Here is a 24,737-nt window from a genome sequence, read left to right as displayed (position 1 = left end):
CTCAGCAGACAGCATTACAGCTACTCTTCCATGTCTTCAGCTTGGTGGGGAAGTCTAGTTACCTAATGACTTGTCCCTGCCTTCTGAACCTGTGGCCTGGAAAGTGGCAGTCCTCAGGCAGGCAGGAGACTGGATAGACAGTGTCAAATCCAAGGGTTCTGCTGGAGAGCCCAACGCTCATTCACTCAACAGACATGTATGGTACTTCCTCAGGGTCAAGACTGCCTGGGTGGGGGTGCCCGAAACAGTCAGAAAGTCCCTCTTGGCATGGAGCGTATGTTCTGGTGGGGAAGACGAACAGTTTAAAAAATAAAAGAATTAATGTAGTATATTAAGCACTGGTAAGTGAAAAGAAGAAAAATAAAACAAGGGGGCAGTGCCTGTGGCTCAGTGAGTAGGGCACCGGCCCCATACACTGACGGTGGCAGGTTAGAACCCGGCCCCGGTCAAACTGCAACAAAAAAATAGCTGGGCGTTGTGGTGGGCACTTGTAGTCCCAGCTACTCGGGAGGCTGAGGCAAGAGAATCGCCCAAGAGCTGGAGGTTGCTGTGAGCTGTGATGCCACAGTACTCTACCGAGGGCGAGAGTGAGACTCTGTCTCTTAAAAAAAAAGAAAGAAAAAAGGTATCAGGATTTTTAGAGGGCTGGACTTTCCACTTGTAAATAAGTGGCCCTGACAAGCCTCACTGAGCAGGTGACAATTGAGCAAAGATAGGAAGGAGGCAGGTCAACGAGCCACTTGAATGTCAGGAAGAGGAAGAGTGTTTCATGCAGCAGGGACCACCTGTGCAAAGGCCCTGGGGAGAACACACTTGGTGGTTTGACTGCTGTAAGGAGTCTGGGAAGTTACCCTGGCCTGGAAGTTACTGCTGGGAAGTTACAGTGTGTCCTGTGATACAGTGTTTATAATGTGTCCACTATTAGGAAGTTGACAAAGAGGGAATCTACTTCAATTTCCCCTCAGGCCGGGTGCAGTGGCTCATGCCTATAATCTAGCAGTCTGGGAGACTGAGGCAGGTGGAATGCTTAAGCTCAAGAGGAGACCATTGAAAAACTATCTGGGCATTGTGGTGGGCGCCTGTGGTCCCAGCTACTCAGGAGGCTGCGGCAAGAGGATTGCTTGAGCCCAAGAGTTTGAAGTTACTGTGAGCTATGATGACACTGCAGAGTTCAACTTCAGCGCAACAGAGTGAGAATCTTGCCTTAAAAAAAAAAAAAAAAAAAAATCCCCTCAAAATTCTTTCTGCTCTAACCATTGGCTTTCCCCGTGGTCCTCCTGAAAGTAAATTCCTTGTCTGTGGTACTCTGAAATGTTTATCCCCCTGAGTATCTGTAGAATTTCCTCTGTGTGACCTGCTTATTTAATACACACCACAGCTGCCCCGTGCTTTTGGGGTTGTAGTGTTTCCACCTTCTCTATCTTGCTAAAGCCCCAGGGTGGTCAGGGCAGAGGTGAATGTTTTCTTACTCATTTTTCTAGGGAGAGCATGGACTCAGGTGGCCTGTTCAAAGCCCAGGGTTAGCAACAGCAGAACTGGGACTCGAATTTGTGTCCTCTGACCTCCAGCCAGTGGCATTTCCCCTAACCCACTAGCACTCTCCTCTAAAGTGGCATCTCCAGATGGGCTCCCTGTTAGTCTGCCAGGGATGCTGTAACGCTAAGTACCACAGACTGGCCTAAACAACAGACATTTATTTTCTCACAGTTCTGGAGGTTAGAAGTTTGAGATCAAGGTTTTGGCAGGGTTCCTGTCTTCAGAGGCCTCTCCCTGGCTGTAGATGGCTGCTGTCTCCCTGTGCGTTCACCTGGTCTTCCCTCTGTGTGTGTCTGTGTTGTAATCTCTTCCTCTTCCTCATAAGGACATCAGTCCTATTAGATTAGGGACACCTGTCTTAATGACCTCATTTTAGCTTTATTCTTTTTTTTTTGTAGAGACAGAGTCTCACTGTACCGCCCTCGGGTAGAGTGCCGTGGCATCACACGGCTCACAGCAACCTCTAACTCTTGGGCTTACGCGATTCTCTTGCCTCAGCCTCCTGAGCAGCTGGGACTACAGGCGCCCGCCACAACGCCCGGCTATTTTTTTGTTGCAGTTTGGCCGGGGCTGGGTTTGAACCCGCCACCCTCGGCATATGGGGCCAGCGCCCTACTCACTGAGCCACAGGCGCCGCCCCCTCTTTTTTTTTTTTTTTTTGAGACAGAGTCTTTGTCCCCCTCAGTAGAGTGCCGTGGCATCATAGCCACCTTGAACTCTTGGGCTTAAAACTATTCTCTTGCCTCAGCCTCCCAAGTAGCTGTAACTACAGGCGCCTTCCACAGTGCCCGGCTATTTTTTAGAGATGGGGTCTTGTTCTTGCTCAGGCTGGTCTCGAACTCCTGAGCTCAGGCAATCCGCTTTGGCCTCCCAACTCATTTTAGCTTTAATTACTTCTTTAAGGGCCCTGTCTCCAAATACAGTCACATTCTGAGGTACTGAGGATTAGGACTTCAACAAAGGAATTTTTGGGGAACATGATTCACTGTTCAGTCTATAACAGGGTTCCTTGTATGTAGTCACTTGTGTGAGTGCCTCTCCCATCCCAACAGTCGGTACCACAGCACCCAGGTGAACTCTTCACAGGAAAATCGAATTACAGTCTCACCCCCTGCTTTCTTGCTGCAGCTGATTGGGGCCCTGGTGCTGTCTGTGGGGATCTATGCAGAGGTCGAGAGGCAGAAATACAAAACCCTCGAGAGTGCCTTTCTGGCCCCCGCCATCATCCTCATCCTGCTGGGGGTCATCATGTTCATCGTCTCCTTCATTGGGGTGCTGGCTTCCCTCCGGGACAACCTGTGCCTTCTCCAAGTGGTAAGCTGAGGGGGCGGTGGGGAGGGCCCCGGGGCCCTTTGCCTCAGCTTGGGAAGGCAGCTCAGTTTCTTCAGTCCTTGCCTCAAAGCAGCTCCCCTGCACGTATAAGCTGATTTGAATGCTGTTCTTACCTAAACTCTGTTCATCTGGACCCTAATTTGCAAGTAGGAGAAGCCACACTCAAATGAGAGCAAGTAGACAAAAAGAGGTGGAGGTTGTGAGGCACGTAACCCACAGCCCACGTTGGGCCCAGGGGTTTAGACGGCACCACCGGGCAGGGTTGGGTGAGCTCTTTTGCCACCTCCCAGCTGGAGCTGCTCCCCCCGCAGTGACTGCTGCTAACCTTGGGCCAACAGAGTCCTTGTAGCTCTGGATCCCAGGGAATCTTTCCTGCTAACTCTGGTGGGCCCAGCTTGGGTCGAGTCAATCCTACCTGTACCCCCTTACTGTGGGGTGAGGATGACTCCCCAAGGCTGTGGGTGATGGGTAGGCAGATCCATTCACCCTGTGCTGCTGTGTATATCTTGACCTCATTGCCTCCCCTCATATGGAAGGCCCCTGGGAGCCCCTCTAAGCCAGGTCTTGGTGCTGCCTGAGGCTGGAAGTTGCTAAACTCACTTTGGACAATGCCTATTTTCCAATAAAGGGGAGAGGTCAGATGTGTATCTTTTAAGCTTTAGGAACTACCTCAGCTGCTCTAGGGAGCCACTTCTAAGGGCTCTTCTGGGGGGATCTGGAAGCACTGCCCCAGCTGCACGTCAAGCCAGGGCCCCCTGCTCAGCTGGAGTGAGGCCCAGTTCTCCTTGGGGGAGGAGGAGATGCTTTTCCAACTTGACCCTGCTGGGGACCCTGGGACAGATTTCAAAAACAATCTGGTTGGGGCAGCTGAGTCACCTTCTTGCCCTCTGGCAACAGAGACAGGCTTTCCCCAGGTATGACCATCCAAGTCTGGTGTTCTCATGATGCTGACTAGAGGCTCCCACCGAGACGCTGTCCTCACTTTGCTTGGTCTTGGAGCAGATGATGCGTCCCCTGTGGCCCCTACACCTCCTCTGCCCCCCTCCAGGGGAATCTCTGAATTTTGTTTTCCAGTTTATGTACATCCTCGGGATCTGCCTCATAATGGAGCTCATTGGTGGCGTGGTGGCCTTGATCTTCCGGAACCAGGTGGGTCTGCGAATTTGTTTACCTGCCACGTGTGCACTGAGCACCTGGTGTGTGGGCCCCAGACTGTGATCTTGTGATGGGGGATGCGGCAGTGAGCAGAGAGGCCTGGGGAGCCTCCATTGTTCTGGGGGAGATGGGTGCTGAACAAGCGTGGCAGCAAACGTGAACGTGAACCAGTGTGACGTGAGAGCACCTGGGGCAGAACGGGGAGGACAGTGCTGGCCAGGTGAGGTCCAGGCAGAGGGAACCTGAGAGAGGTGAGCTTGCTAGATGCTCAAAAGAGCATGGAGGCCATGAGGCTGAGGTGTGGGTGTTGAAGGGGTGGAAGGTGAAGTTGGAAGGGCTACTGTGGCAAGTCCCATAGGTCATCGTAGCCACAGTTTAAAAGCTTGGAATTTTTCTAAAGGTGGTAGGAGTCTTTGGAGAGTTTTATGTGGGAAAGGGAAGTGATTCAGTTTATGGTTCCCTCTGGCTGCTGTGGGGAGGGAAGATGTGGAGACCAGCTGGGAGGCTGTGGTGGTCCTGCCAGGAAGAGCGGACGATGGCTTGGACCAAGTGAAGACGGTGGGCTTGGACCACAACATTTGGTGTATGTTTTGGAGGGAGCTCCAGCAGAACCCTGTTGTGATAGCTTTAGGAGTGGGAGAGGGACAGGTAGAGAGGGTAAAGCTTGGTGCCCTGGTTCTGTCAGGGTTTGCTGAAAGGCTTCTTATGGCTCCTGGTCTCTTAACTCATTCCTGGCAGGCTCTTTGTGCCTCATACTAGCTGTGTGACCTTGGGCAGGTCACTTGTCCTCTCAGGTCCTTAGAGGGGCATGGAGTGTGGGGCGAGGTCTGAGGAGAGAATGCGTGTGAAGGTCCTGACATGGTCTGGCGCACAGAGGGCACTCATTAGCTCCTTGTGCTCAAGGTCCCACAAGAAGCCAAGGGTGGAGCAGGCTGGCTTCCAGCCCAGGACTCCTTCTTCTGCCCTAATCTTCTTCCTTTGTCTTCGTCTCTCTTCACTGGTGTAGGCAGGGCTCGAGAAGCACATGTTTTCGGGGCCCTGTCTGCTCCCTGCCTCTGCCCCTTCCCGCCCAGACAGCTTAGTCCCTGGTGCTCTTGGGCAGGTGCCGTTGGGACAGTGCCTCAAGGCTGTGGTCCAATTCTTTTTCTTTTTCTTTGTTTGTTTCTTTTCTTTTCTTTTTTTTTTTTTTGAGACAAAGTTTCACTTTGTCACCCTCGATAGAGTGCTGTAGGGTCACAGCTCACAGCAACCTCAAACTCTTGGGCTCAAGCGATTCTCTTGCCTCAGCCTCCCAGGTAGCTGGACTATAGGCACCTGCCACAACGCCTGGCTATTTTTAGAGATGAGGTCTCGCTTTGGCTCAGGCTGGTCTCAAACCTGTGAGCTCAGGCTGTCCACCCTCCTCGGCCTCCCAGAGTGCTAGGATTACAGACATGAGCCACCACACCTGGCCTACCAATTATCTTTCTTACCAGAAGTTGAGCCCAAGACAGCCATTGCTACCCCACACCCTGGGTTGTGCAGAGCTCTCAAGTGGCCAACCTACCATCTGACCCCAGGATGATCTTCATGTGTGTGGGTGGAATCTCAGCCCAGGGAGGAGCAGAGACCACACCTATTCTGCCCAGGCCTCCTGCAGTGGGAGCTCACCACAGGCAAGCCATGGACTCCAGGGGTCTTCCTGCCTTATGAACCCGAGGGTGGGTGGAGACAGCTTCCCATCATGTCACTGATGTCATCACGGCACACAGAGGTGAAGGAACCCTCAGCTCAGGGTGGCTTCTCAGTCGAGTCCTGTTTCCTGCTCCTCCTTTCTCTCTTTTATGCTGGTCATACCCCTCCTTGGATCTGGCAGGTCCAGGATCCTGGTTCATTTTTCAGCAGCCTTGAGGAGAGAGAGGTGTTTATTCTGTTTGCTCCTGGGGATGCTTCTCTGTGCAGCAATAGGGTCCTGGCCAGCCTACAGCTTTCCAGGGCTTGTGGGCTAGTACTTTCCTGGCTGGAGGCCAGGTCCAGCTCATGGTCAGCAATATCCACAGCTTAATAAACAATGTTCTCTAAGTGGGCAGCAGCTCTGGTTTCCAGTGCACTGCCACAAAGGCGGTCCGATTTGTCATTTCCTAGTGCCCCATAGGTCAGGAGGGTCATGACATCCCTTCCCTCCAAGTGAGGCAAGCAGAGCTGAGATGAAGGCACCAATCTTTGAAACCTCCAGGGGTGTGTGTGTCCTTCCAGCTTGGGGTGCCATAGGCCTGAGATTGGGGTGAGAGTGTCCAGTCATCCCTAGGCCCTGCGTGTGCTTGTGAAGTATGCCCCTTCCCCTGGGATGGTCTCCTCTCTGGACGGGGGCTTGGTCTGCAGCCCAGAAAGGGCCCTCCCCAGGAGGGCGCTCAGCTGTTTGAAGGCTCAGTGTGGTGGCTCAGTGTGGTCCATGGTACATAATTTTAAAAACTTTCAAAATGGTCATGCAGTGGCTCAGTCTAATAAAAAGAAAAAACAACAAACTTTCAAAATGGGATGTAAAATTGTAAACGCAGTAAGATATAAAATGAAAAAGATAGATCTAGGAAAATGCAGAGGAAATAGAAATACTAACATATTAACTATTATTTCCTCTGAAGAATAGGACTAGAGTGATTTTTATTCTTCACTTGAAATTTTTTCTAGCTGTCAAATGTTTATTTTTTTAAATCAAGGGAAAAATATCACATAAAGAAAAATAATGTCCCTTCCAGCTCTAATGCAGTATAATTTCATTAAACGAGATGGGCCAATGTAAAGGACAGGGGAGGAATGGCCTGAGCTGTTGGGGGGGGGGTGATATAAGGCAGAGAAAAAGGGGGGAAGAAATCAGGGCCAGCTTCCAGGAGGAGGTGTTTTCCCAATTCCATTTTTCCTTCATCAAGAAGAGAAGAGAAGGGCGGCGCCTGTGGCTCAGCGGATAGGGCGCCGGTCCCGTATGGCGGAGGTGGTGGGTTCAAACCCAGCCCCAGCCAAATTAAAAAAAAAAAAAAAAAAAAAAAAAGAAGAGAAGAGAGGGGTGGCATCTGTGGCTCAAAGGAGTAGGGCGCTGGCCCCATATGCCAGAGGTGGCGGATTCAAACCCAGCCCTGGCCAAAAACCACACACACACACACACACACAAAAAAAAAGAAGAGCGATTTCTCTGAACCACAATGAGCAAGTTCAGTCTCCTGTGCCACAGCATGACTGTTAACTCTGAGACTCTACTTACAATAAATGTGAAAAGATCTAGGCTAGTGATTTCTTACTGGGTTTTCTGGGAGGTACATAGACCTTGGCCATAGCCAGGCAGTGAGTGATAAACAGACCCCTGGATATAGGAAGAAGCTCTCCATCCACCCTTGACCCCTGCTGACAGGGATGACCTGACAGACTGCAGCAGCTTCCCTGCTCTACAGGGTAAGTGGCCTTGCACTGGGGAGCCTGGCATAGAGCAGGCGCTGGGAGCAGGTGGAAGACCTGAGCAACTTCCCCCACTGTCTGGGTTCAACTCTCTCAACACTTGCTATTGTCCCAGCTTGTTTTGGGGCTTCTCGGGAGGGCATCAGAGGTGGAAAGCCCCTTGCATGTGTTCCCAGCGAGGCAGAGCTGAGCAGGGACACTGGAGGCTCCTGGGCTGTGGCCAGCGTGTCTGTACCCTGTGTCAGTACATCTCCCTTCTCTCTACCATCAGGGAAGCAGGGAGCTTTGGCCTCTTTCTTGGTCTTGATCAGAGGGTATCACGGTCATACCCTACACCAGGCTAGGGAATAGTGAGAGAAGCAGCTTGTTGATCATGGAGCTGGCACTAGCTGGCTCTGGGCACGACCTTGATGTTAGGGGCAGGAGAAAGGAGGTGGCACCATGGTCCTCCAGCGAAGCTCCTAAACATTTAGTTTTCCCTTGAGGGACAACCATGAGGGATTGGTTCCAGGACACCTCCTGCCCCCATCCTCCATGGATACCAAAATTTGTGGATGCTCAAGTCCCTTCTAAACAATGGTATAGTATTTGCATATGCTCCCATATACTTTATTTATTTATTTAAGACATAGTCTCATTCGTGGTGTCACAGCTCACAGCAATCTCAAACTCTTGGGCTTAAGTGATTGCCTCAGCCTCCCAAGTAGCTGGGACTACAGGTGCCCGCCACAATGCCCAGCTATCTTTTGGTTGTAGTTGTCATTGTTGTTTGGCCGGCTTGGGCTGGATTCAAACCCGCCAGCTCAGGTGTATGTGGCTGGCGCCTTAGCCGCTTGAGCCACAGGCCCCGAGCCATCCCCTTGAATATTTTCAATCTGAGATTAGCTGAATCCATGGTTGCAGAACCCACGGATACGAAGGGCCACTATGTGACCTCTCTTCCCACACACAGCAAAGCAGCTGGTGGTCCGGCAAGACTCCCACAGCTGGTGTGCCTCATTGCAGAGAGCCATTGGAGAGTGAGGACTAGAGCCCCAAGTCCCTGGGACACAGAGGCAGAGACCCGCCCTTAGTCAGCCTGTGATTCCTGGCCAGGTCCCAGGGAGGGTCTACTGGTGCTTTCTGTTTTCTCTTGCTCCCTGGGTTCTCTTTGGTTCTTGGTTTCCAGATTGGGCTCATATCAGGGCTGAAGCAGAGGCTAGGGTCTTGGGGGTAATGAGGACGAGTCCCCATTTTCTAGAGCAGCAGTTCTCAACCTGTGGGTTGCAACCCACAGGAACTGTATTAAAGGGCCGCGGCATTAGGAAGGTTGAGAACCACTGTTCAGAGGAATTGGGGCAAGCCCAGAGATGATGGCTCAGCTCCAGGCCCAAAGGAAGGAAGGAAGCTGTAGGCCAAGCGCCCCTCATCTAAGTTATGAGAACTGGATGGGAGTTGGGTCCTGCTGGGCTGCCAGAGGCAGGGCCTCCTGGCCTTGGGTTTCAGAAGCTGGTGCGGAAGTCAGAGGCAGCCTGCAGTGGCCCAGGACAGCTCCACCCCAGAGTGGCTTTTTTCCTCCTCTTCTGGCCTCTTAGGCCCATCCCTATTTAAAAGCACTTGAGCACCTCTGCTGGAGAGGGTGGAGAGTGATGTGGTAGCTTTGGAAGTCTTTGAAACTAGATTTTAAAGAAAAAAACACACCCTGCCTCCCACCCCCAGTTCTCTGTAGCTTTATCTGATGGTTTAAATAACAGGCCCGAATACCATGTGGCCTCTGGTATTTGCCTGCTCTTTGCATTTAATTTATCCTAGGCCACATGACCCTCTATGTGACCCTCCAAGTAGTCCTCCCTGGAGCTGCCCCTGCTGGTTTAGAGGGAAGGTCGAAGGGTGGACTGGCTGTGTTTGGCCTTTGGGATTAGCAGAGGAAGCCAGAATTCTCTCTTCCCTGCCACATTCCCACAGGGCATGTCCTCTGAGTGGCTTCCCTGAGCCCCTCAGAACATTACTGGTGCTATTGACACAAGCATAGCACTTTACAGTTTATAAACTGCACAACCAGCTTGCCTTGTTGGATTTTCTCACACCTCTCTGCTCATGGCCCCATCACAGGCCAAGAATCACCCACCTCAGTGTCCTGCCTTCCTTCCCTGAGACTCACGCACACAGTGTCACCGCAGGGCATGCACAGGAGCCAGCACGCCCCCAAAGAGCTCCCTGGTGGGGCTGTGGACTGCTGCAGTCCACAGAGCCCAGAACCACCTGTTGTGCCTGGCCAATCGCAGAGGCCCTGCCAGAGGACTCCCTTCCAGCTTACCAGATGGAAGGCCTGGTTTTCACACAGAGGCCTCTCTTGGAGTGCCCTGGGAAGTGCTCAGGGACTGGAAGTAGCGGGGAGGTAGGCCAGGTTGGCACAAGAGAGGGAGGGAGAGCTTTTCCCCTCTGCTCTGTCACCTCTCTTTCCTCCTGCCCTCATCCTGTCATGTCACCAACTCTGGGGGAGTCCAGACAACAGAATGACCAGTGGAGGGGCTAGGTATTGGCTGGGGCAGGTACAAAGGGGCATGTTAGGCCAGGACCACCGTGTCTGCAGTGCTTGCGACCAAAAGGAAACTGGCTGGCACACGCCCTACCACATGTTTGGCCTTAGGCAAGCCCCTGACCATGGTGGCACCCCATGCCTAGTACAGCCAAGGGTACCATTCAATGCTGTGAGCTCATTCCTCTGCTCCACCCATGGTGGCAGACTAGCCTCACCCTGGTGTCCTGTTTCTTAGGTACCCCAACCATACCCTAGCTGGCTGGTCCTCCCTTCATCACCCAGAGGGGCAGGCCCTCAAGGTTGGAAAGGCTTTGTGAGCTGGAAGACTCTGGGAGGTTAGGATTGGGTCCAGGTGCGTCTGTGCTCTGCCCAGACTGCATGGCTGGCAGGTGGCCACCCAGCCCCTGCCCCCTGGGGCCTAGAGCAGGCCCCTGAAGGGCTGTGGGCTGGTGAGTTGAGAGCTGCTCACAGAAGCCTGCGTGTCCTCTCTCCTTAGGCCTGACGTCCAGTCTTCCGCAGTCACCGTGTGCCCCAGAGCTGATGTTTATTGTTGGCAGTAGGCTTTCCTTCTAGCTGCAGAGGTCATTCTTCTTGAGCCAGTCTCCTTCTTTACCTTGACTTTGAGCAGAGTGAATCTCAGGGAGGAGTTGAGGTGGCTGTTGCTTCTCTTTTCTTTTTTTTTTTTTTTTTGTGGAGACAGTCTCACTGTACCACCCTTGGTAGAGTGCCGTGGCCTCACACAGCTCACAGCAACCTCCAACTCTTGGGCTTAAGTGATTCTCTTGCCTCAGCCTCCCGAGTAGCTGGGACTACAGGCGCCCGCCACAACGCCTGGCTATTTTTTGGTTGCAGTTTGGCCGGGGCCGGGTTTGAACCCGCCACCCTCGGTATATGGGGCCGGCGCCTTACCGACTGAGCCACAGGCGCCGCCCTGTTGCTTCTCTTTTCATCTCTCCTTGATGCTGGAGGTGATTTGGGGAGATGATCCCCAAACTAGAGTCATCTTGGGACCTTAAAGTGCCTGATACCTGGTCCCCCAGAGTCTCTCTGCCCATGGCCACCGGGCAAGTCACATCACTCTCCTGGGCTGCAGGGTGTGGGCGTGGCCTGGGTCTGACCTGCCTTGGCAGCCCAGGCTCTTGCCTCAGAGGCTGCTTCCACTGTAGTAGGGTTTTTTTTTTTTTTTTTTGAGACAGAGTCTCAGTATGTCACTCTTGGTAGATGCCTGTGGCGTCACAGCTCACAGCAACCTCAAACTCTTGGGCTTAAGTGATTCTCTTGCCTCAGCCTCCCGAGTAGCTGCAGCTACAGTCACCAGCCACAACGCCCACCTATTTTTTTGTTGTAGTTGTCATTGTTTGGCAGGCCTGGGTTGGGTTTGAACCCACCAGCCCTGCTGTATGTGGCTGGCGCCCTAGCCACTGAGCTATAGGTACTGAGCCTGCAGTAGGCTTTTTAGAGAAGAGTTGGGGCCTCAGTTTCCCATGGGGTTGCCTTTTCCCACTGATGATATGGCGGGTATGCAGTAGTATCATAGGGTATATAATACCAGGACTTACTGTGTGCTAAGAATCCTGTTAAATACCTTATTAGCATTAGTTTCTTTAAATTTCACAACATACCTGTAAGGCAGGGAGTATTTTCCTCTTATTTTGCAGATGAGGAAATGGAGTCTCAAAAGCTAAATGAAGTACCTGGGTGGCTATAGAGACTGTGCCCTTGACTATGAGGCTTGACAGCTTCTCTCAGCTTAGTGTCTGATCCTCAGAGCTAGAAGGTATCTGAAAGAAGAATGAGCTCTGACAGCATCTGGAACCAGGGCCCTGTCGTCCCAGTGTACCCTGCAGCGCCTCCCCTGGGAGTGGTCTGGCTCTTCTGTCTGTCACCAGAGCCGAGAATGCCTCCTTTGTCCACAGTCTCTGCTGACTCTCGACCTCCTGCTCTGAAAGCTCCAATTGTCACCCACACTCCTGCCCCCGCCTTTTCCCACTGTGGGGCCTTTTGTGCTCCTGAATCTCAGCACAACAGCCGGGCTGTTGATACAGAAAGCCCAGCGTGACGGGGAGAGGGCAGCCTGCCAGCGATTCCCGGTGGGGGTTGTCCCAGCCCCAGCTGGGTGGGGGACCACTTGGTCTGCCCAAGGGCCCAGGCTCTACAGTGGTGAGAGAGGTCTACACGGAAGTCAGGAGATCTGGATTCTACCCCAGCAAGCTCCCTAACCAGCCTGCTCTGTGACTGGGACAAGGTGCCTTCCCCACCTCTGGCCTCAGTTTCCTCCTCTGAAAATAAGTGGTTAGATGGTAGAAGAATGTAGAGAGGGGATCTGGAGGGCAAAGGGAGGATCCCAGCTCAGGCCTGTCCTTGGGTGGTAGAAAGAGCAACAGACTGGGAACTCAGACAGCTGAGCCTGCTCAGTGTGGTTGCTCCAACTCCTTGGGAGCTGGGCTGTCTGATCTGCAAAGGCAATGAAGTGAGTTGCTCCTGCTCGGACATGGTGAAGGGGCTCAGCGAGTGTGTGGGCAGGGAGGGGACGCTCAACACAGGCGGACGGGAGCTGCCCAGGCGTGTGGCTTCTGGGAAATCTTGGGTTGGACTCTGGGGGTGTGTGGTCCTTGTCTTTTGTAATTTCTCCTCCTAAATAGACCATTGACTTTCTAAATGACAACATCCGAAGAGGGATTGAGAACTACTATGACGATCTGGACTTCAAAAACATCATGGACTTTGTTCAGAAGAAGGTGAGCTGGGCACTCTGGATGGTCTTTGCCCCCCATTTGGGCCCCAGCTCAAGAAAGTGAGGGTGAAGGGTCAGGTGACTTATCTGTTTCCAAAGCAGGTGACTGGCCAAAATGAGTGGTGAGGGTGGGCCCAGAGGATGGGGAATCCGGGCCAACAGATTCTCCTCATACCTTCTCACCAGTCTTCTGCCCACATGGCTGGCCCAGAATGTCATCCTTACCTTATCTGTCCCTCTCCAGTTGCATTGGCTCCCTGTACCCCCCAAACACAACAAGGTCAAGTGTTGGAGGGCTCCAGATGCCCCCCTCCAGTGGGCAAGATTCCTTCCTTGAAGTGGATCTTCCCAGTCCAGAGTTCCCCCTACAAGTTCCTTCAGTGACAGGGACTCCTTGTCAAGGCAAAGACAGTCCTGATGAAGAGAAAGCTTGTTACTGATTCCTGTTCCTCCCACATTGGGGGCACAGAATAAAGCTCCTCACTTTCCTCCATGATGCTTGCTTGAATGTGACGATGGCTCCTTTTGCCACTGTCCTTGGTGGCTTTTCAAAATCTCATTTAGTCCTGACCCTCAAGTTCCTTATCTGCATAAGAGAGATAATAAAAGCCCTTTCCTCTGGCATCATTCAGAAGAGCTCGGGCACAGGGCAAGACCACAAGGTCTGCTGTGGTGGTCATTGTTACATTCTCCTGGGTTGAGGACAGCAGGGTTTGAGGGGCCACTCAGCAATGGGGAGCACATCTAAGACACAACTCTGGGGGCTTCAGCTGGCCGGATCCCCTGTACCAGTCCTCCATGGGGACCAACCTCTCCCCACATCCAGGCCACCTGCTAGGGCTGCTGCCTTGGCTCAGACCTTCTCTCTAGGCACAACAGGTGCAGGATCTGGAAGGCCTTTTCCTGTCAGGGATGTGCCCGCCAGCTCTGGCTAGGAGAGCTGTGTCCTGCTCTGGGTGGAGCGAGATGTTTTTATTGGATCCAGATCTTGGCTGGCTTGGGGACTTCATTTCTCCCAGGGTGGGTGTAGTAGGTGACTAATGCTCTCTGGGCACCTGTGTGGTGCCAGGCCCTGTGCCAGGTCCATGACCTCTCAGTGTGATCACTGCCTGGCTGTATGAAGCTGCCATAGCCTCTCCTGCTTTACAGTGAGCTGAGGCCCAGCAAGTCTGATCAGTTTGCCTGAGGTCACATACCTGGGGGCAGTCGTGTGAGAGTTTTAAAGTGGGTCTGTTGGATCTCAAAGCAAATGCCCTTTGAACTGCACCACAGAAAGGTACTTCCAGGTCCCCAGACCTGATGGCCCAGGACCCCCTACTGTGGCAGTCCCCTGGTGGAACCCTCCACTGACTTGCCCTCACCCCTATTGTGCCATCCCAGCTTCTGCTCCTTCACTGACAGCGCTGCACTCAGCTGGGCCTCTGCTTCCCCCCTCCCCGCCTCGCCCCCTGCACACTTGCTCACTGTGTGTCAGCCATGCCAGCCTCTGCTCCTAGTGCTGACATACGAGCTTGTTTCTGTGTGGGGCCTTTGCATGGGGCATCTGGCTGTTTTCTGTTGTTCGTGTTTCAGATGCAACATCTCTGCAGAGGGCCCTTTCCCGACTCCCAACCTAAAGCCTCCCTTCTCTCCTCCTCCTGTTTCTTCACTTCTAGGGTGCACTGGCTCTGCCTCCTGATCTGTCACTCAGTGCTTGCTCTCTGGCTCCCTCCACTGGTGGGAGTGTTGCTTTTTTCTCACGGGGTCTCTCGAAGCCCAGGACAATGCCTAGCACACACCCGCCCCTTAGGAGGGTTGCAGGAGGGACTCAGCTAAGGGGAGAGCCCCAGACAGGGTGTGAGGTGCGGGTGCCCCCTTTGCTATGGGCTGGACCGGCTGAGCTGGATGGAGCATCTCTGAGGGCAGATGTGGAGGTTGCTTGTGCTGCAGGGATTTTCTTAAGATCATGGTTTCTGGGATCTTAAAGGCACCTGTACCAGGGACATGAAGATGAAGAAGGTGGAATCTGGTTGTCAAATAAGGACTTTTTCCTCTCAGTCACCACCCTGATATCCCACCAAGAGGCCGTGCAGCCCTGGCTTTCATGCCTCCCCTGTGATGGGGTGCTCACTACCTCCAAGGTGGCCGTGCCATTCTTGGACGGCTCTGACCTGACAGCATGCAGCTTCTCCCCCAACCAGGGTGACCCACGTATAAATTGCATTCATCTCCCAGCAGGGTCCCTTCCTGTTGCCTGGGGCGTCTGTGGTGACAGAGTCTCCTCTCTCCTGCTTGCTTCCTTTTTCAGTTCAAGTGCTGTGGTGGGGAAGACTACCGAGACTGGGCCAAAAACCAGTACCACGACTGCAGCGCCCCCGGACCCCTGGCCTGCGGGGTGCCCTACACCTGCTGCATCAGAAACACGGTAGCCCCTGCTCTGGGTGGGGTGCATGGGGGCCACCCAGCTGGCTAGACTCCCCTCTCTTCTTTCTGCCCAAGTTGAAGCCAGGTGGCATGGGAGGAGGGGGGAGGCAGGGGTGTTGGTCACAGGCGAGGCTTTCCTGAACCTCAAAGGCTGCTGAAGGTGGAGATCCTGGGGTGGGAAGGCCATGTCTTTACTGAGTGTCAGTTAACATCTTTGAGCACTTACCCTGTGCCAGCCTGTTCTGGATTCTTTGGTTGTATTAACTCGTTTAGTCCTTATACAACCCTATGAGTTAGGTACTGTTATTTTACCCACCTGACAGACGAGGAATTGAGGCACCTGAAGATTAGATGTCTTGGCCAAGGTTGTTGGGGCTGGGATGAAATGAAGGCAGCTGCTGCCTGAGCTCTGCTCTGGAGCACTGTGCAAGCCAGGTGAAGGTGGAGGGTGGCAGGGGGAGAAGCTTCTGGTCCAGGGGAGCTTAGCAGGGTTGGCCAGCTCTGCAGCGTGAGCTGGAGGCCACGCAGGTCCTGCACTCTGGGTGTCTCCAGTGGACTTTGGCTGTGACATCCTGGTGATCATTAGCAACCAACCGGGTATTTAGAAAGAGGCCTGGTGACGTAGATGCCTCCTCTCCCTGGCATGATTCTCTGAGCTCAGTCACCGGGGATGCAGTCCTGTGCAGTCACTGCCTAGGCGAGAGGCTCTGTCAGTCCTTGTGTTTGACTAATGTGTTCAGAGACTGTTTTTGGCTTGGAATGAGGTGGAGAGCTTTGCAATTACTCACGCCCCAGATAGTCATGGAAAGTTTTTCTCCTGACATCTCCACTGTTTTGTGTCCACTGGTGGATCTGTAAACCAAGCAGCTGTGGGTGGGGGCCTTGAGCATGAGTTGGGGAGCCAGCACTAAGTGACTGGCCCTAGAAAGGGCTGGGCTGGGAGGGGAGCTGTGTTTGGAAGTGTTGACTGCCATTTAGGGGAGGGGTAGCGTGAGAAAGGAGCCCAGGGTTTTTGGAGGGGCCTGTATGGGGTGATCCTGAACTTTCTCAATCAGGGAAGCAGCACTGGAATGTCCAAGTCCAGATGTAGAAGCCCAATTTGTGTTCATTCATTCATTCAACAAGTTTTATTGAGGACTATTATGTGCCAGACACATTTCTAAATCTTGAGGGGATGGCCACCACACAGAGAAGTCTCTGCCCACATGGAGATGACACTATAGTGAAGAAACTGACAAAATAAGTAAAAGGTAGTATGTTGGAAGATGATAAATGCTAAGGAGAGAAATAAAGCAGGGTGTGGAGGATTGCGATTTTGGATACTGAGAAGGTGGGTAAAACCCTGAAGGAAATGAGGGAGTAAGCTGTAGGTACCTAGGGAGGGACATTCCTGGGAGTGAGAACGGCAAGTGCAAAGGCCCTGAGGTGGGAATTGCTTTGGGGTGTTTGAGAAAAAACATAGAGACCAGTGTGGCTGGAGCAGAATGAGCACAGGGAGGATGGTAGGTGGTGGCGTCAAGGAGGTCTTGTGTGCCCCACAGGCTATGGGCAGGACTGTGGGGTACCCTTGAGTGACAGGGGTCCTGCAGGGATCCCTGTGGTGGATCTGACTTGGGTTTTTACTAGATCACACAGCCGAGGACACAGGGAATCAGGTTAGGGGCTAATGGGCAGCCATGTGGGTGTTATAGGTCAGCCTGTCCAGGAAGCCTGCTCTGAGCTGGTGGTCAGTGCGCAAGAAACTTAGTGGGAGGGAGGAGCTGAAGCAGGGTTGGGAGGGGGACAAGTTGAGTGATGGTGTGGTCTTAGAGCAGTTTGGCTGGGGACCTCTGCCAAATCTATACGGTGGTTCTTCAGAGTTGTCCCATATTAGGGGGAGGAGGCCGGGCCCTCCTACCTCTACGCTGACTAGGCACTGTGAGAGTGGTGTCCCACTGGGAAAGGACTTGCGGGCTCTGTTCATCTCAGGTATATTAGTCTGATTTGCCCCTCAGATCTGTGCTTTAGGTTGAGAGATGGTGAACTTTGGGGTACTTTTTTTTTTTTTTTCCAGACAGAGTCTCACTCTGTTGCCTTGGGTAGAATGTGTGGTGTCACAGCTCACAGCAACCTCAAAACTCTTGGGCTCAAGCAGTCTTCTTGCCTCAGCCTCCTGAGTAGCTGCCACAACATGTGGCTAATTTTTTTCTATTTTTAGTGGAGATGGGGGTCTTGCTCTTGTTCAGGCTGATCTTGAACTCTTGAGCTCAGGTAATCCACCGGCCCCAGTGTCCTAGAGAGCTAGGTTTTTAGGCGTGAACCACTGCTCTGGTCTGCAGTACTGACTTTCTAACTGCTCAGGAGTCGCCTTTCTGACTTCCTGTCTTACGGCCCTCTGTTGGGGGAGGAAGCTGCTGGACCACTGGCTTCAGTGCCTGTGAGCTGCTGTGAGGGACGGGGGTGCACAGAGTCTTCTGCAGAACATTGATTCTGTGGTCAAACCCAGGGAGGCTTTCCCTTTGAAAGACCATGGTTGTGTTGTATCCTTCCACCTCTTGTGAGGGGCTCTCCTATCACGGGAGGCGGGTCCCCTGGGGCCTGGAGAAGGGTCTCAGCTCTGGTGTCAGGGAGGCCCCTGCCAGTTGCATGTCTGCTGGGAGACTTGGTGCCCCTGAGGCAGGCCTGTGCTTCCCCCCGAGAGCTGGCGCACAGAAGTTTCTCTTGTCACCTCCTTCCATACTATCTAGTTTGCTTATTTGTTAGGCCCACTGTCTGTTCCCTTTCTATAGCATAAGGTCCGTGAAGGCAGAGACTTTGTCTTGTTATTCTGTATTCCACATGACTGGAACTGTGATTGACACAATACAGGCGCTCAGTTGGTATCAGTGAATGAATGAATGAGGTGGAAAGCACCCACTCCCGTCATGTGCTTGGACACCTGCTCCCAGGCCTACCCCTCTCCTGGGGGTCATGTTCATGGCCTGGGAGGGCCACACATGCTGACTGGCTGAGGCCAAGCGGGCACTGGGCATGCTGGGTCTGAGGGCACCCGGGGTACTGTCTAGAGACCAAGGGAGATTATGTTGCTCATTCACCACGCCCTGACATTTAGAATGTCCTGGATGATGTCTGTGGCTTCTGTGGCTTGACCTCTCTTGGAGGGAGAGTCAACACTCTTCCTTGCCTTTCCAGGGGCTGGAATTGTGAACAAAGTCACTCCAGCCAGTGTTCCTGTGCTCTTTCATGTGACTGGCCCTGGGACAAGCACTTTATGTGCGCATCTCACTTTATATTCAGAACAGCCCCTGGAGGTGGGTTTGCTGATCATCATCTGTTCACTAATAAATATTTACTGAGTGGGTTAGTCACAGATCTCGTTGGTGGCAGAGCAGGGTCTGGCCCCAGGAGACATGGTGCCCGGGGCAGGCTGGGTGCTGGGCTGGTGCCCACTGTCTCTTTACTAGCTCCTGTGCACCCATCCTCCACAACAGCATCACTTAGACGTGGAGCAGTGGGGCTGGTGGGGGCACGGCTAGACCAGGGGGTCTTGCTCTCTCATCTCAGGAGAAGGAGGCCCCTCAGGGCACAGGCAGTGATGGGGAGTGGTACTGCCAGCCCATGACTAAGAGCCTGTCTGGGGAAGGATTTGTTGGTATCTAAGACCAGACCACTGATCTTTCCCTGCGCCTAAATTAATCAGTAGCTGGGAGTCCTGGAGAGCAAATCCATTCCCAGGAGGGAACTTGTGACAGCATCCTCCACTGGTGGGGCAGCAGTCTGCAGGGGCAGCAAGAGTTTCCTGCCTGGCCTCAGGCAAACCACAGCTGATGAGGGGGCTCCAGGAGGGTTGCTGCTGGGGGGGCGGGGAAGGGTTCTCCAACCTAAGAGCCATGGAGCTAGCCCACTCATGTTTCCTCGCTGGGCTTTTCTTGAAGGGGGTGGTTGACATACAGAATGAAGCTAGACTGCCTGGGTTGGAATCTCAGCTCCATTTGTGCCAGACAGCCCTGCTCTGTCTCCGTGCCACCCTGCGTCTCGGTTCTTCCCTCTGTAAGATGAGTAGAGTGCTAGTTGTCTTTTAAAGTAAGCGCCCTGATACATGTTAGCTACTATACATTTCTGTTTCAGACAGAAGTTGTCAACACCATGTGTGGCTACAAAACCATCGACAAGGAGGTAATGTCTTTGAAATGCCTTTCCCTAGAAATGTTGCTCCTCCTGCCCTACCTCTTGGGGACCACAGGGGTCTCTGGAGGTCCAGGTCATGGCTGTAAGCCAGAGTGCTGAGGTTTTCTGTCTCCACCCAAACACAGAAGGGTTCAGGGAACCCAGAATTACCCCAGGCGGGGAAATGCCACCTGCTAGGGTTTGCTAGCGTTTCCTACTATGGGCTGGTCCACGTGAGGCAGTCCCTCCAACCCTTGTTGGAACCCCCAGCCATGTTTAGCACCTACTTACTCCTGCCCTGGGGGCTGCCAGTTTGCAGATTCTTCATGCTGGTTCCCTCTGCCTGGGACCTAGGAGTCCCTGGAGTTCAGCAAGCCCTTTGGCGGTTCCCTTCCTCCCAGGTCAGCTTCCTGGGCAACTCCCTTGGACTAGGAGAAAAGCTGGGGTGATGCTGGGAGGGAAGCTAAAAGGAATGGTGACCTGAGATGCTTCACAGCAGTGGTTTCCAAGGCGGGGTCCCTGGACCACAACAACAGCATCCCTGAGAACTTGTTGTTAGACATGTACATTCTTGGGGTGGGACATTCTGACTCTGCCAAAGTTTGATAGCTGTAGACCAGCAATGGTCCTCAACCCCTAAGAACCAACAGCCACTTTTTATAAGAAACACTTGGTAATGCCTTGGTTATTATTCACCTCCCCACCCCACCCCCGCCATGAATTTCACAGATAATACAACCTACTTACATTCAACATAGTGATCTGAGATGAAAGAGAAATAAGACAATTTACAGCTATCTGGCGCATTTCAGCACGTAAATGCTCAGGCAGTCCATAAGTGCAGGAGAAGACATGGTGAAGGGGTCAGCAGTTTGCACTGATGTGAAGGATCCTCTAGACTGGGATGACCTCAGGGCAGGAGGGTAGGGGTTTGAGTTGGCAATTCACCTGCCTGGGGCATCACTTTTGCTGTTGGCACAGTGTTTTAAAATGGTGAACAATTCTTGATGAAGTTCTGAATTAAATAAAGTATAATACCTTAATTTACATAATAGTAGGTCTAGGAAGTTCATTGTGTATTAAATAGTAGGTCTAGGAAGTTCATTGTATATTAAAATGGATACAGAAAAGTCTTTTTTCTTTTTTATAAGTACCTGAAGTAAGGCTTCTGGCTCAGAAGTAAGGTTTATCACTCACACCAATAACCTGGGAGACAATTGTGTGTGGGATTAGATTGCCCCGAGGTCTACAGTCCTTCAGCCCTCAGGCCGTTGGGACAACCAGAAGAGCCACCACAGTGTCCTCAGTGATCTCTTAGCAATACTGCCTGTTGAGAACCAGTGGTCTAGGGCCACCTCATGCTGCATGTGGGAAACTGAGGCCTGGAGTGGTTGAGTGACTGGCTCAGACCTGGAGTGAGTGGTAGAGTTGGGATGCAGGCTCCCGTGGGGCTGACCAGCTCCTTCCCATGCAGCGCTTCAGCGTACAGAATATCATCTACGTGCGGGGCTGCACCAACGCTGTCCTCATCTGGTTCATGGACAACTACACCATCATGGCAGGTGTCCTGCTGGGCATTCTGCTCCCCCAGGTGGGCAGGCTGTGGGCTCCGAGAAGGGAGGCTTGGTGGTCACAGGGAAGGGGGTAGATGCAGAGGTTCTCCTAGGCGGTCTGGACTCGCCCTGGGAGGGCTGCAGGGCTGGGAGGAGAGGGCGAAGGCACTAAGCTCTTCCAGGTACTTCCCAGGCACTGTCTCCTCCACACGAGGAGGCAAGAACAGCTATCGTGCCCGTTGCACAGGGGAGGAAACTGAGGATCAGCAAGGCTGATTGAGTCCCCCAAGGTCCCCTTGGTAGTGCGAGGCAGAGCTGGGATGGAGGAAGGAGTCCCAAGCTGGAGGAGAATGGGGAGAACTCTGGGATTTCCTGGGTGGGGGGGGTCTAGGGGGCCCAGGCTGGGGTTGCTTGGGTGTTGGGGTTTTCCTGGACCACCTAGTGCCATGAGCCAACTCTGGCTGCAGGGTTTCTGATGTCCAGCATCCTCTCACTTCTTCTCAGTTCCTGGGGGTGCTGCTGACACTGTTATACATCACCCGGGTGGAGGACGTCATCGCGGAGCACTCTGTCACTGACGGGCTGTTGGGGCCTGGTGCTAAGACCAGCGTGGAGGCCACAGGCATGGACTGCTGCTTGTGCTACCCCCTTTAGGACCCCACCTGGGACAGCAGCTTCAACAGGACCATGCTGGACAGCACCTCTTGACCCACGTTGTAGGGTGGACAGGCTTGTGCCCCACTGCTCACACTGGGCACTGACCAAAGCCTGGGCTGTGTGTGTCTGCCTGTGTCCATTGGCCACTGCCTCCTCTGGGGGCCTTCCCTGTGGCCTGGGGAACAAAGGTGTCCCTTCTCCAGGCCTGGGCTGCAGGGGAAGGGGGAGCTCGGGGCCCATTCATTTCTGCCTATGCCTTGGCCCGTGGCCCTTATGCCCCTATGGTGACTTGTTGGTGAGGAGAAAGGGGAGCATGTGCACCCTGATGGGTGGGAGGGGTGGGCTGCAGACCTGGGACCCCCAGCCCCTCAGCCCTGCCTAGACCCAGGCTGAGCCACTTCTCAGCCTTCCAGGTGCCTTGAGCTCTCTTCCGTAAGGGCTGCTGCTTTGCTGACCCTAGTTTTTTATGTGATTTTTGTAACATTCATCTTTTGTACGATAATAGGAGTTTCTGACTGATCAATAGGTTGTTTCCCCCACCTGCCCTATTCTTTTTTGCCCCCTTCAAACCAGTCCATTAATCAAACAATAAAAGTACTTTTTTTTTTTTTTTTTGGTCTTTCATTTGTGTTATTTTTATTTGAGGGGCGGTGTGAAGAAGGCCTCAGCTTAAACTTGGAAATCCCTTGTTGGTGCAAAAGCTGGGTCAAAGATTTGAAGGTTTGGTACAGTTTGGGACACGGGAAGGCTACAGGGCTGGAGGTGATGACATCTATGTTACTGAGAAATGAGGGGAAACTGAGGCTGGGTGATAGATGGCATGAGGCCTGTATCCAGGAGGCAGGCAGATGGGAACTATGAAAGCCCCAGACCTTGGGAGCAGCAGTGCCCACAGGGCCATCTGTGGCTGTAGAACCAGAGCCATTCGCTCTGTGCCCCCTTCAGGATGTAGCTCTTTGTCCCCAAGAGCTGGTGCTCCAGGCCATGCAGAGTGTAGTGCCCATTGCCCCCTGCTGGTGATGGTGGGACTTGCATGGACTAGTACATCCAAACCCTTGCTGGGGATTTTCTGTGAGGTTCTTGGTAGCCAGGGAAATAAACCAGCAATATTCCTCAAAGATGAAGAACCCTAATGGTAGGGACTGACCATACACCTAGACGTCAAGTGGCTGGGTGCCTGGTCTGCCACATTTAGAAGCCTGAGTTGTCTAATGGGTGTAAGGGCAGGAGGAGGGTTTTAGAAAGGAAAGGATAATGCAATGATGTGAATGCATCATAGAGCAAACTTTGTGCCAGGAACTTGTCTAAACGTTTTCTAGGTATTAACTCCTTTAATCCCCCCAAATGTATGTGATTCTTATCTCCATTTTATTGATGAGGAAACTGAGGCACAGAGCAATTAAGTAACTTCCCAAGGCACGTGGCTGGTAAGCGATAAAGCCATGTCTTGAGCCCAGGTAGAATCTCTTCTGGCTCTCAGTCTCTCTGCTCACCACCTCTGCCGCCTCCCGTGTGCACCAGGCACCAGGTATGCAAAGCCAGCCATGGTGGCAGCTGCTATTGCGTGTCTGCCCGGGGGTAGCCGTCGCAGCTGCTTTTGGAGCCACTGTCTTGTCCCCATGTTGGCTGCATGGACACAAGGCCAGGTTGAGCTCTGTGTCTGGCTAGTGGCCTCATGGCTCAGAGGCTCTGGATGTTCTCTGAGAATTCTCTCTGTGCACAAAGGAGAGAACAAAGTGTGATAGCAGAGGCTCGGACTGCTCTGAGTGTGTGTGTCCAAAGTCACCTTACCCTGGAGCCTGGAAACCTGTCACTTTGTCTTCCCCTGTCTGCACTGCCACTCACGGATGCCCCTCTGCCTCACGTTGTGGCCCCACACTGCTGTGGACCTGGGCTCATGATGTGGGGCCCCAGATGGATGGGCTCCAGCAGACACTCCTCTCTTCTAAACCTCAGTCATTGTACTCTCGAGAAAGTGAAAGGGAACACTTGGGGAGGCCCTGTCAGGTCTGTGGCAGGGGCTCCCCTGCCATGGCACCCTTTGCGCTTGAGATAATGGCATCACCTTGTCCCCTTGTCTGGCAATGATGGATGAAGGACCCTCAAAACTAGTGCTTTCCCACACTGTGGTTCATGGAGAAAAAGACGATATTTGTGAAGCTAGAGGAAATTTTGTGGGCTTTGATTTTGGACTTTTTTGTTCTATAATTATAAGGAAAACAAATGCTTTAAGGAAGACTTTGTATAAAAATCTCAATAATATTCTGAAAAGACATTTGAACAGATTATTGAGGTATACCTGACATAAACTGCACGTATATTTTTAATTATTTTTTTTATGAGACAGAGTCTCAAGCTGTCACCCTGGGTAGACTGCTGTGGTGTCACAGCTCACAGCAACCTCCAACTCTTGGGCTTAAGTGATTCTCTTGCCTCACCTCCCAAGTAGCCGGGACTACAGGCGCCTGCCACAAGGCCTGGCTATTTTTTGGTTGTAGTTGTGGTTGTTTGGCAGGCCTGGGCTGGATTTGAACCCACCAGCTCCCGTGTATGTGGCTAGTGCCCTAGCTGCTGAGCTACAGGTACCGAGCCTAAATTTATTATTTTTATAGATACATTTCATTCTGTCATCCAGGCTGAAGTGCAGTGGTGCAATCATAGCTCACTATAATCTCAAACTCCTGGACTCAAGTGATTCTCCCATCTCAGCTTCCCAAGTAGCTGGGACTACAGGTGTGTGCCATTTTTTTTTTTTTTTATACAAAAGGTTTTTATTGGCGAGGGAGGGATGCTGCAGAGCAGCACCAAGGAGAGAAAAAGAGGGGGGGAAGAGAGAGAGAGGAAAGGGAGAGGGGGAGAGAGGAGAGACTGAGAGAGACAGAGAGAGAAAGAGAGAGGAGGGGAGAGAGACCATCATTCTTGTCTAATTTTTTAATTTTTTTGTAGAGACATGGTCTTAGTATGTTGCCCAGGTTTGTCTTGAACTCCTAGGCTTAAGCAAACTTTGCAACTCAGCCTTCCAAAATGCTGGGATTATAAGTGTGAGCCACTATGCCTCGCTAAACTGCATGTATTTAAAATGACAAATGTGACCAGCTGCAATGGCTCATGCCTGTAATCGCAGAACTTTGGGTGGGTGGATTGCCTGAGCTCAGGAGTTTGAGACCAGCTTGAGCAAGAGCACGATCCCATCTCTAAAAACAGCCAGGTGTTGCTATGGCACTCTACTGAGAGTGAAAGTAAGACTGTCTCAAAAAAAAAAAAAAAAAAAAAA

General features: G+C 52.6%; 1 protein-coding gene across 2 annotated transcripts in view; it reads left to right on the top strand.

The window, feature by feature from the left end:
• Nucleotides 1–23,279, top strand: part of TSPAN15 (tetraspanin 15) — a 47,856-nt gene extending 24,577 nt beyond the window's left edge. Inside the window, exons 2-8 of one of the 2 annotated variants that reach the window (XM_053585279.1) lie at nt 2,665–2,850; nt 3,943–4,017; nt 12,613–12,708; nt 14,992–15,108; nt 19,215–19,262; nt 20,728–20,844; nt 21,311–23,279. In XM_053585279.1, coding sequence (XP_053441254.1) covers nt 2,665–2,850; nt 3,943–4,017; nt 12,613–12,708; nt 14,992–15,108; nt 19,215–19,262; nt 20,728–20,844; nt 21,311–21,460 — 789 coding nt within the window. In that variant the 3' untranslated portion in view covers nt 21,461–23,279. The remainder of the gene's footprint in view (nt 1–2,664; nt 2,851–3,942; nt 4,018–12,612; nt 12,709–14,991; nt 15,109–19,214; nt 19,263–20,727; nt 20,845–21,310) is intronic. The other variant, XM_053585278.1, reaches the window with a different exon arrangement.
• Nucleotides 23,280–24,737: the final 1,458 nt, after the last annotated feature.

This window comes from Nycticebus coucang, chromosome 3 (assembly GCF_027406575.1).
Source record: "Nycticebus coucang isolate mNycCou1 chromosome 3, mNycCou1.pri, whole genome shotgun sequence".
NCBI classification, from domain to species: domain Eukaryota; kingdom Metazoa; phylum Chordata; class Mammalia; order Primates; family Lorisidae; genus Nycticebus; species Nycticebus coucang.
This window is presented reverse-complemented; position numbering and strand designations above follow the sequence as displayed.